We start from the raw sequence: 12947 nt of genomic DNA, 5'->3' as shown, positions 1-12947 counted from the left end.
AGCCTGCATCCCAAAAGGAAAGAGGGTGCTTTCTGGATTTTCAGGATCTTACTGAGCCCCAGTCAATTCTAATATATTAAAGCACACTACTTGCGAAATCCCAAAGGATTGAAGTTTCTTAGAAGTTTTTCTAAAAGTTAATAAAAATTCTTTCTTGTATTTTTTATTGGGAGAACATGGAGAGAGGCAGGGATTGAGCCCTGGCATTCTGTCATTTCATTTTTGAAATAAAATACTTCCTGGACTAACCTCAGCACTTGTACAATATTTTTGTGGAGGCTATAAAATTAACAACAATGAAAAATTCTGCAAAAATATTTCTAAAGTGACCAAAAAATGGATCTAAAACAAAGAGTTGATGGGCTTTTCAAATAAAGATTACCTTTTTTGCTTCTGTTAAAGTCTCATGTTGATTCTTCATTAAAAATAGACTTGGTATTGCCACTGACAGCATAATGCAAACTGGCACCCAAGTCACACATAAATTCTGCAGGCTTCTACCCCCTAGTGCTTAAAAACAACCAGGGCAATGGTGAACAACTGTCATAAGCTGCTGAAATGATATCCAATGGCACACATATTTACTGCAGCTGAATACCATTTATCTGGTATTTAATCTCCAGACTACTTGAGTTTTCAGAATGGTTACACAACAAACGTCATCCAGAAAAAAATATGCTGTTTAGTTAGAACTCAAGATCACTAAGTGCATCTGAGAATAGGATAACCACAGAAAGCACCTGATGGACAGTTGTGATTGGCTGGATCAATTGTAGGAAAGGAAAGTGTGACTTTAATTGCCCAGCTACGCATTTACAAGCTCAATGCATCCATCCTAGTGCTGACAGGCCTTGGGAGGGAACAGCAGACAAGAAAGAAGAACACTGAAGAAATGAAGTAGGATGATAGCACAGAATAGGATCAGAGGAGATTAAAAGTGGTGTCAGTGGCAACAGTAGCCAACAGAAATTAAAGGCAGCAACAGGGAGCATGTTTCAGGCCTCTGAGAGAAGGAGAGAGGAAGCAAAAAGCCCTGAGCTTAAGACATAAAAAGCAAAGAGACTATGAAAAACCCAGGCACCACTGGAACATGCCAAGCAGGTTTCCAGAGATATAGAAGAGCAGTCATTTAATTGACAAACTCTTACTGAACGCCTACATTCTTAGCAACCAAGAATGCAAAACTAAATAATTTATGCCCCTACTCCAAGAGACTGTAAATTAAATCATTACATCCTATGGATCTTATCTCCTAAATCTGCATCTAGATGACTCAAAGTTTAAATCAGCAGAGCCAGGTCAAGGTACATTTTGGAAAGCTGAGGAAAAAAATCAAAAAGCACCTGATCCATAACTATTAACTATACAGAGCAGAGTGACTCTTTCTCCATGGGCAGTGGCTGGCTATGTTCTTACTCTATCAGTTAATGATAAAAGCTTGAGAACTTCCAGGAGTGGTGGTCAAACTGAACACTCTTATTCAGGAAGCTAGGAAATACTGGGATGCAGAATCTTAGTAAAAGTGAAAGACAAAACCAAAAACCACATGCTAACAAACATACAAAAACCTATGTTTAAGTAGAAAACATGTTTCCTTATAAACCAGACAATCATCTACCACGGGTCGGTAGGGGCAGGGTAAGTCCATGCAGCTTTAACCTCTACATTCTATTTTTAATTTCTTAGTTATGTTGCATCTGTACTAGGGTTAGCATCAGCAGACATCAGACACACAGATATCTGACTGCAACATTCTGGCTAAATCATTCCCACTTGTTTAACATAAAGACTGATGAAGCATTTATTTTAAAACATTTGTAGAGTTATAACTGCAAAGGTAGGGCTCATGTCTTCTCATATATTACAACCACACGTTAAGACAATAGACTTCAATAAAAAATTACCTTCAGACACATTTTGTATTTGAAGGATTCACTTTATCCCTCAACATTCCAGGTTGGATAGCCCATTGAGCACATGTTCCTTGGTGAAACTTAATTTTTTTTGAACTCTGCATTGACCCTAAGTTTAACAGCATTCCAAATTCAGTCTACTTTGCCCACAGAAGATAGTGCAGCTAAGCAAAACTCTGTTCCAGAAACCTCATAAACTGTGTGAGTTGCTCAATTTAGCCCTGAGGGAGTAAATTGAAGAGAGCTGGCCTGTCATACTGTTTTAGACTGTTTGCCACAGAAATTCAGGATTAGTTCCAGATAGATTAAACTAGTTATGGTGGTGACTATTTATATATATATATGTCCCTTATCTTAGTGACCTTTTACCAAATGGTTCCTTTACTTTAGTTCTTGGTGCCATTATTTATTTAATATACTTAAAGTAGGTTTGGTGGTGGTAGGGGATGACACAGGGGAGGGAACTGATTGGGTGCCCTTTAAGTACCAAATGCTTTACTGGAGATTTCCATATATTTTATAATTCATTCATTCCACCACTATTTGCTGAATGTCGGCTATGTACTCAGTCTGGAACAAGACTCAGACAGTCCCTGTTCTTATAGAGCTTATGATTCACATGACACCAATTACACTGTAAATCAGCTTGATACATACCTCATATCACCTTAGGTTGATTTTGAGATGTAATCCCTCTACCAGCTGGCTATGTGACCTCAGTCCAGTTTGTTGATGCCTCAATTTCCTCAACTGTATAAAGGAGTTTGCCATGGAAAATAAGTGAGTTCAAGGAGCACATATAAAAGGTCTTTCACCATGCCTGGTACACAACTGGGGGTCATCCTGCCTTCCTCACTCTAGTGTCCAGTGGGATTTGTATTTGATTTGTAGATTCGAATAGCTGTTCCCACCCTTGTAATAGTTACAACCACCAGAGGGCAGTAGAAAAATATGCTCCACCCATCCCAAGGGGAAAAATGGAGCCACTCTCATAGGTACATAGATAAAAGCAAATTTCATTGTTGGGCTGGCTTATACATACACACGTGAAGAAACAGTCATTTAAAAACACAGCAATCAAAGCAAAAATAAACATAATAGTATTCAGTTATTCAGCAAATCTATATTGCAGGCCTATTCTGCGCCAGCCTCTGAACATTAAAATAGTGCCTGTCCCAATGGGCAATGTGAAGATTAAATAAGTTACAACAGGACTGAAAAATGGTAAGCACTTAAAAACTATTTGTGGCTATTATCTTGTGGAGGATATGTTTTTAGATTAGCCACAAGAGAAAAGTGGTACTGCTTATCACCTGCAGAAACCTCTAAAAGCATTTGACTATTCCTGCCAATCTCTCTTTCCTTTTTCTGATTAATCATTTCTGTTTATTTTCCAATAACATAGATGTGTTAATGTGTCCAATGACACAGACCAATTGAAAAAAAAAAGTAATAACATGGAATCTAAATGTGCCACATCTAAAAATTCTCAAAGGACTCACTTGGATGGTTGAGAGAAATGTTATGTCTTATCAAAATATGCCTTACTCATTAAAAATAACTTGAAAATGTTCTATTGGTTTTTAAATGAGAAAATGTTCTATTACAAATAGAAGTATTGGAATGAACTATTACCAATCTTACATTTTGTTCTTCTGATTCTTTAACCTATAGTACATGAATTGTGAGAGTATGATAATATCCGTGTTCATGTCGAAGATGGCTGTAAAAATCTGGAGTGGTAGATAAGGATGGACATCCATAAATACAAAATCCCAAGCCACCATTATCCAATATATATAGTATAGTGAATGAAGGTGACAAAGTCATTTACATGATTAAATACATTAACAAAGTATTCTAAAAGCTTACAAATATTCCACTGTATTTTTTTCATTTGAATATTACTGTAGAAATATTTGCCTATAGCCACTGACTATATTTTTAATCATGACTCTCATTGTAGACTATGTGTCAGCATCAGTGGATTATTGTTCAACCTTAGTATAGAAAAGAATAAGAATCCCCTAATGGCAACATATCATGTTCAGCTACCTTGAGGCAAGAAAATATTAGAACTGTATGAAGAAAAGGAATTAAAACTGGATGTAGACTTTTAAAATATATCTGAAAACAGACAGGCCTCTATTCTACTATAAAAAAATTTGCCACATTAAGAGGGTTGTCAGATACAGAACACTTATGCAATATTTAGAGCAGGTCTATACTAAAAAATTATTTGTTGTTTATCTGAAATCCAAATTTTACTGGGCATCCTGTATTTTGTTTGCTAAATTTGTCAACTCTACACATGAAGCCCTCCATGCACACATAACCCAGAACCTTCACTCTTTTGAAGATAAATCTGGAGAAAGGTTTACCTGAATAGGCAGTTGGTTAATCAGGTAGCAGCCTTTGAAATTTGTCAGTTCTCCACCTATCCAGCAAAGCAGAAAACCCAGAGAGACTGCTTCATCCACTCTTCCATTTCTGTAGGCTACAGAGAGCTGACTGGAAAGTGACAATAGACAAATAAACACTTGGAGCACAGAACTTAATGAGCCAGCTCAACACCAGACAAAAACAAAACCAATGATGTACAGCAATAAGACATCTCATTCACTTCCATTTAAGCCTCTAGGACTCTTTTTAACCCGTCTTCATTCATAGCACACAGCAAACATATCTAAAACCTAAAAAAAGCTCAGTGACAATACTAAAACATTAATGCCTCTTATCTCTGCCTTTTATCTTTCCTATTGGAATTTTTATATATATGTCCTAAGTACTTGTTTATTCTTTCTTGGCCTCATAGTGGGGGAAGATATTAAGTCATGTAATTAGAGAGACTAGATATATCACTAAAACATAAGAATAGTGTTTATCAGTGATTATATTTTCAGCCAGTATCTATTTTTTCTTTTAAATTTACTTCTAATCAAGTTGCCCACATGCAGGTGGACAGGTGGACAAATAGAGAAATTAATGTGAAAATCTATTTGGCTCCCTACGATGCCACCTCTTATGCAGAAACATTTTTAAAAATCTTGGGTCCTGGGATGCAAAAGACTGAAGACATGGCTTATCACCTGTGGGACATCAGACAATTACTTAATCTCTCAGAATCTCACTTTCCATATCCATAAAGTAAGATTAACTTTTTAAACCAGAAGTGTTTATTGCAGGAAGTTGACCAAGGTTTGAATTGGGTGGCCCCACTTGAGGCTAAATGATGACCATAAGCCACCAGTGGTAGAACTGGGAATCAGCCTAAAGCTCCTGACTCCAAATTTATAACCTTTCACTACCACATATACTACGTAAAAGTTAATATTTCCAGAATTCACATCTGAGACCATAATCCCACTCACATCAATGCCAAGTTATTCCTCCATTAAGCAGTGGTGAATGGTATATATACCAATGTGATTTTCAAAAGACTTTTTGTTATGTTTCAGATTTCCAAAGCATCTGAGGACTGACTGTATTTTCTACCTTTTCCCAGTATTTTATAAACAGATGACCCATCTAGGCACACATATTTTACAAATTCCTTTGAGGCAGCTCTCTTTTGGTTGAGATTTTTTTTCTAGGGTAGATATAGTTGGTATCTGACTTCTAATTATAAATAAACTTAGCAAGAATGGAAAACTTTCCCCTGTAGGACTGAACTGCTTAGATTTTTTTTTTTTTTGAAAATTATCCCCATGCCCACAAGAAAAGAATAGCATAATACAATATCTCACCAAAGACTATTTAAATTTTTACTCTTATCAAAGAACATATTGAAAAGGAATTCAACATAGGATGGTGAAGAGGTAACGTACATATGCTTTATTGCCTTTCTGATTACTAAATATAAAAGATTTGTATATCTTAATTAAGAAAAAAGGTAGTCAGTATAATGTATTAACAACCTTTCTGTTATATTCCAAAATGTTTTAGAGTGATGCTTTTTACCTCCTTCAAAATATACAATACAAAGAGAACATTTGTTCAATAGCAAGCCCAAATAGTTTGAAAAAATATTTACTATAAAAATATTTAAACATTTTTTTAAAATAAGAAATTATGAACAAGAGTGTTACACTATAGACTTGAAATTCAAGATTCTGAACTTATGGGAGAGCAACAAACAGAAAACAGACAATAGAAACCAATTCTATAATCATGCTCCAGTATTCCCAGGAGTTGGATACACATCTTGCAGGAGATGCCAAATCCATAAAGTCCCAGTCACACAAATCTTCCTGTCCTCTACTGAGGAGATACGCAGTTGCACCTGTGATTCCATAATTAAAGTCTGGATGGTTGATTTTGCTGGTTCTTGGAAAATGCAATTTAATGTCAGAATGAATCTTTCCTTTTAAAATAATGCTTTGATTCATACTGAAGTTGGCTACAAATTGTTTCCAAATCTGTAAAAATTAAATGTAAAAAAATAAATATTGTGTAATTTTTTTCTTAGAAAATATTGCTGAAAGAAATTAAAGAAGACTTAAATAAATAGGAAGACATTCCATATTCATGGATTGGGAGACTTAATATTGTTAAGATGGCAAAACTACCCAAAGTAATCTACAGATTTAATGCAGTTCTTATCAAAATTCCAACTGCCTCTTTTACAAAACTGCACAAGCTGATCCTAAAATTCATATGGAATTGCAGAGAATACCAAATACTCTAAACAACTCTGAATAAAGAGAATAAAGTTAGAGAACTAATACTTTATAATTTCAAAATGTATGACAAAGACAGTAATCAAAACAGTGTGGTAATGGCATTAGAAAAGACATATAGATAAATAGAATAGAATGGAGCATCCAAAAATAAAACCATACATCTATGGTCAATTGATTTTGACAGGGGAGCCAAGACCATTCAATAAGGAAAGAATACTTTTTTCAACAAATAGCAGTGGGACAACTGAATAACTACATGTAAAAGAATGAAGTTGAACTCTTACCTCACACTACATACAAAAATTAACTCAAAATAGATAAAAAGCTTAAATTTGAGAATCTACATAACTCTATAAACTCTAGAAAACATAGGGATAAATATGTATGAGCTTGGATTTGGCAACAGATTCTTAGACATTACCCCAAAAGCACAAGCAACAAAAGAAAATATAAATTAGACTTCATCAAAATTTAGAAACTTTTGTGCATCAAAGAACATTATAAAGAAAAGTGAAGAGCCAACCCATAGAATGAATAAGACCTAGTATTTGATAGTACAACAGGGTGGCTATAGGCAACAATAATTTAATTGTACATTTTGTAATAACTAAAAGAGTATAATTGGATTGTTTATAACATAAATGATAAATGTTTGAGGATATGGATACCTCATTTTTCATGATGTATTACTTATTGCATGCCTGTATCAAAGCATCTCATGTACCCCATAAACATATACATCGATTATGTACATCAATTAAGTAAAAAATAATACAAATTAAAAATTTTAAAAAAGATCACAATGAGACACAGTATAATATAATTGTCAAATTCAAAGACAAAGAATGAGTTTTGAAAGCAGCAAGAGAAAAGAGTCATGTCCAAGGGAGCCCCCATGAGACTATCAGTGGATTTCTCAACAGAAACCTTGCAGGCCAGAAGGAAGTGGGATGATATATTCAAAGTACTAAAAGATTAAAACTTCCAACTAAAAATACTCTATCTGACAAAGTGTCCTTCAGAAATGAAGGAGAAATAAAGACTTTCCCAGATAAACCAAAGCTGAAAGAATTCATCACCATTAGACCTGCCTCACAAAAAAAAACACTAAGAAGAGTCCTTCAAGTTGAAATAAAAGGATGCTAGAAAGCAACATTAAAGAATATGGAAGTATAACACTCATGGGAAAGGTAAATATATAGACAAATGCAGAATACTGAAATACTGTAATGGTGGTGAATAAATAACATTTAACTCTGGTATTTAATTTAAAAAATAAAAGTACGAAAAATAAATATAACTATAAAATGTTAATAGATACACAATATAAAAAGATGTGATTTGGGAAATCAATAATATAAAGTATGTGGGGTAGTAGAAGTAAGATAATATAGTATTTGTATGCAATTGATGTTAAGGTTGTTATCAATATAAAATAGATTGTCATAAATACAAGATAGTTTATGTAAGTCCCATGGTAACCACAAAGAAAACATCTATAAAAAATACAGAAGAGAAAATAATCAAAATGTGCCACTTGAAAAATAAAATCAATGAAACACAAAGGAAGATAGAGAGGAGAAAAGGGACAAAAATCTACAAGATAAACATAAAATAATTAATATAATGTTAATAATAAGTACTTTACTATCAGTAATTACTTTAAATACAAATGGACTAAACTCCTCAAATAAGCCATAAAGTCACTGAATGGATTTTGAAAAAAGATTAAACTATATACTGTCTATAGGAGACCAACTTTAGATTTAAGGACACGCATAGACTGAAAGTAAAAGGATGGGAAAAGATAATCTGTTTAAATGGTAATTGAAAAAGACCAGATGTGACCATAGTTATGTCGGACAAAATAGAATTTAAGTCAAAATCTGTCATAAGAGACAAAGAAGAACAATATATAATGACAAAAAGATTAATTAACCAAGAAAATAGAACAATTATAAGTTTGTATGCACCCAAATCAGAGCATCCAAATATATGAAGCAAACATTGACAGAACTGAAGGGAGAAATACTTGTGCAATAATAGTAGGAGATTTCAATACCCCACTTTCAATAATGGATACAGCAAACCTGATAAAAGATTAATAAGAGACCAGAAAACTTGAACAAGGCTATAGACCAACCGGACCTAACAGACATATACAGAACATTCCACCCTAGAGAAGCAGAATCCATATTCTTTTCAAGAGCACAGAGAACATTCTCCAGGATGAATCACCTCAGATCACAAGCAAGCCTTAACAAATTTAAGATTGTAATCGTACCAAGTATTATTCCCAACTACAATGAAATGTAACTAGAATACAACAGCAGAAGAAAGAACTGAAAAATTCACAAATATGTGGTAACTAACATACTGCTGAATAACAATTGAGTCAAAGAATAAACCAAAGGGAAATTAGAAATTACCTTGAGACAAATGAAAATGGAAACACAACATGCCAAAATTTATGGGATGCAGCAAAATCAGTACTAAGAAAGAATTTTATAGCAGTACATGCCTACATTAAAAAAAAAAACTCAAACAGCTTAACTTTACACCTCAAAAAAATTGGAAAAAGAAGAACAAAAAAGCCCCAAGTTAGCAGAAGGATGAAAATAATAACAATTAGGGAAAAATAAATAAAATAAGAGAATAGAAAAACAGTAAGAAAAAATCAACAAAACTAAGGATTTCTTAAAAATGTTAACAAAATTGACAAACTCTTACTTAGCAAAACTATGAAAAATGAGAAAACTTAAATAAATGAACTCAAAAATAAAAGACATTGCAGTTGATGTCACAGAAATAAAAAAGGTTATGAAAGACTACTATGAACAATTATATGTGAACAAATTGTTTAACTTGGAAGAAATACACAAATTCCTAGAAATATACAACCTACCAAGACTGAATCTTGATCAAATATGATACATGACTGTACCTACAATGAGTAGGGAGTTTGTATCAGTAATCAAAAACTTGCCAACAAAGAAAAGCCCAAGACCAGAAGGATTCACTGGAAAGTTCTATTAAACATTTAAAAAGTTAATGCCAATCCTTCTCAAACTCTTGTGGAAAAGAGCATCATCCCAAGTGAAATAAGGCAGTCACAGAAGCACAAATACTGCATGATTCTACTTATATGAGGTATCTAAACTAGTTAAACTCATAGAAGCAAATTATCAAATGGTGGTTACAAGGGTGTGAGGAGGGGGAAGTGGAAAATTGCTGTGCAATGGGTATAGAGTTTCAGCAATGCAAGATGGAAAAGTTCTAGAGATATGCTGTACAACAATGCACATATAGTTAACAATACTTTACACTTAAAAATGTATTCATAGGGCTAATTTTATGTGAGATGATTTTTACAACAAAAAGACATAAATAAAACATTGTGAGAGTGAGAAACAGAAATTATAGTTCAGAGTTCTAAAGAGGAGGAGGCTCCAAAAAAGAACTCCAGAAATCTGCACATAGGTCACTTGTGCCTTTGGCTGAATAGGAAGGCAAAGTAGGGCAAAACTCCTTTAAGTCAGGCAAAAAACAACTACCAAGGAGAGAAAAGCTACCAGGGTACTATTAACTGAAAAACTACTGCGCTCACACAGGACTAAGAGACATTTGAGTTCTGAACAGGCAGGGGAAAGAGATTATTTAGAAGACAAGGAACATTCATAAAGCACCCAAAAAGACTGTGCCTTCAGAGTAAGGGTAAACAAGCTGTAGAGGCTATGCTAGACCCACTCTAACACAGTTTAAAAACAAGCCTTAAAATTATCAAACTTATTTTCAAATAAAGTAGCTGCTTGCCCAAATAAACACCAATACTCTTAAAAGTTTTCAAGGAAGACTGTCACATTGTTGAACATAATGTCCAGCATCCAATTGAATATTGAAGACATGCAAAGAAGCAGGAAAATGTGTCCAATAGTGAAGAAAAACAAATTAGTCAATAGAAACAGACACCAAAATGATAGAGATGTTGAAATTAGCATGCATTTAATTGTTATAGATATACTCCGTATGTTGAAGAAGCTACAAGAAAACATGAACATTGATATGGTTTGGCTCTGTGTCCCCACCCAAATCTCATCTTGAATTGTACTCCCATAATTCCCACATGTTATGGGAAGGACCCGGTGGGAGATAATTTGAATCATGGGGGTGGTTTCCCCCATACTGTTCTCACGGTAGTGAATAAGTCTCAAGAGATCTGACGGTTTTATCAGGGGTTTCCACTTTTGCATCTTCCTCATTTTCTCTTGACGCTGCCATGTAAGAAGTGCCTTTCACCTCCAACCATGATTCTGAGGCCTTTCCAGCTATGCGAAACTGTAAGTACAATTAAACCTCTTTTTCTTCCCAGTCTCAGGTATGCATTCATCAGCAGTGAAATCGGACTAATACAGGAAATTGATACCAGTAGAATGGGACATTGCTGAAAATATACCCAAAAATGTGGAAGCAACTTTGGAACTGGGTAACAGGCAGAGATTGGAACAGTTTGGAGGAGTCAGAAGAAAACAGGAAGATGTGAGAAAGTTTGGAGCATCCTAGAGACTTGTTGAATGGTTTTGACCAAAATGCTGATAGTGAAATGGGCAATAAGGTCCAGGCTGAGGTGGTTTCAGATGGAGATGAGGAACTTATGGGGAACTGGAGCAAAGGTGACTCTTGTTATGTTTTAGCAAAGAGCCTGGCAGCCTTTTGCCCCTGCCCTAGAGATTTGTGGAGCTTTGAACTTGAGAGAGATGATTCAGGGTATCCGGAGGAAGAAATTTCTAAGCAGCAAAGCATTCAAGAGGTGACTTAGGTGCTGTTAAAGGCATTCAGTTTTATAAGGGAAGCAGAGCCTAAAAGTTCAGAAAATGTGCAGCCTGACAATGTGATATAAAAGAAAAATCCAGCTGGGCATGGTGGCTCACACCTGTAATCCCTGCCCTTTGGGAGGCCAAGGTGGGTGGATCACCTGATGTCAGGAGTTTGAGACCAGCCTGGCCAACATGATGAAACCCCGTGTCTACTAAATATACAAAAAATTAGCCAGGTGGCGTGGTGGTGGGTGCCTGCAATACCAGCTACTTAGGAGGCTGAGGCAGGAGAATCCTTGAACCCAGGAGGCAGAGGTTGCAGTGAGCCGAGATCGTGCCACCACTGAAATCCAGTCTGGGCAATAACAGTGAAACTCGGTCTCAAAAAAAAGAAAGAAAGAAAGAAGAAAAATCCATTTTCTAAGGAGAAATTCAAGCCAGCTGCAGAAATTTGCATAAGTAATGAGGAGCTGAATGTTAATCCCCAAGACAGTGGGAAAAATGTCTCCAGGGCATGTCAGAGATCTTCACAGCAGCATCACCCATTACAGGCCCAGAGGCCTAGGAGAAAATGGTTTCGTGGGCCAGGGCCAGGGTCCCTGTGCTGTGTGTGGCCTAGGGACTTGGTGCCCTGCATCCCAGGCACTCCAGCCATGGATGAAAGGGGCCAACGTAGAGCTCAGGCTGTGGCTTCAGTGGGTGGAAGCCCCAAGCTTTGGCAGCTTCCACATAGTATTGAACCTGCGAGTGCACAGAAGTCAAGAATTGGGGTTTGGGAACCTCCACGTATATTTCAGAACATGGAAACGCCTGGATGCCCTGGAGGAAGTTTGTTTCAGGGGCAGGACACTCATGGAGAACCTCTGCTAGGGCAGTGCAGAAGGGAAATGTGGGGTCAGAGCCCCCACACAGAGTCCCTATTGGGGTACTTCCTAGTGGAGCTGTGAGAAAAGAGTCACCATCCTCCAGATCCCAGAATGTTAGATCCACCGACAGCTTGCACCATTTGCCTGGAAAAGTCACAGACATTCAACACCAGCCTGTGAAAACAGCTGGGAGGAAGGCTGTACCCTGCAAAGCCACAAGGGCAGAGCTGCCCAAGGCCATGGGAACCCACCTTTTGCATCAGCGTGACCTGGATGCAGGACATGGAGTCAAAGGAGATCATTTTGGAGCTTTAATATTTGTCTGCCCCGCTGGATTTCGGACTTGCATGGGCCCTGTAACCACTTTGTTTTGGCCAATTTCTCCCATTTGGAACAGCTGTATTTACCCAATACCTGTATCCCCATTGCATCTAAGAAGTAACTAGCTTACTTTTGATTTTACAGGCTCATAGGCAGAGGGGACTTGCTTTAGATGAAACTTTGAACTGTGGACTTTCAGGTTAATGCTGAAATGAGTTAAGACTTTGGGAGATCGTTGGGAAGGCATGATTGGTATTGAAATGTGAGGACATGAGATTTGGATGGGGCCAGGGTGGAATGATATGGTTTAGCTCTGTGTCCTCCCCAAATCTCATCTTGAATCATACTCCC

At 36.3% G+C, this 12947-nt stretch overlaps 1 protein-coding gene across 8 annotated transcripts in view; it reads right to left on the bottom strand.

Annotated features, from left to right (window-relative positions):
* Positions 1-12947, bottom strand: part of SLC66A1L (solute carrier family 66 member 1 like) — a 52880-nt gene that overhangs the window by 19754 nt on the left and 20179 nt on the right. For 5 of the 8 annotated variants that reach the window (XR_008524000.2, XR_008523999.2, XR_008523996.2 and 2 more), the window contains exon 2: positions 4295-4424. The exons of 1 other annotated variant lie outside the window; for it this stretch is intronic. Coding sequence is in view for 1 of the 7 variants with exons in the window: in XM_002814226.6 (XP_002814272.1) it covers positions 3558-3646; positions 4295-4424 (219 nt within the window). In the remaining 6 variants the exon portion in view is untranslated. Of the gene's footprint in view, positions 1-2570; positions 3354-3557; positions 3647-4294; positions 4425-12947 lie in introns of those variants that run through there. 2 more of the 8 variants (XM_002814226.6, XR_008524002.2) reach the window with 2 other exon arrangements.

Source organism: Pongo abelii, chromosome 2 (genome assembly GCF_028885655.2).
Source record: "Pongo abelii isolate AG06213 chromosome 2, NHGRI_mPonAbe1-v2.0_pri, whole genome shotgun sequence".
Classification (NCBI taxonomy): domain Eukaryota; kingdom Metazoa; phylum Chordata; class Mammalia; order Primates; family Hominidae; genus Pongo; species Pongo abelii.
This window is presented reverse-complemented; position numbering and strand designations above follow the sequence as displayed.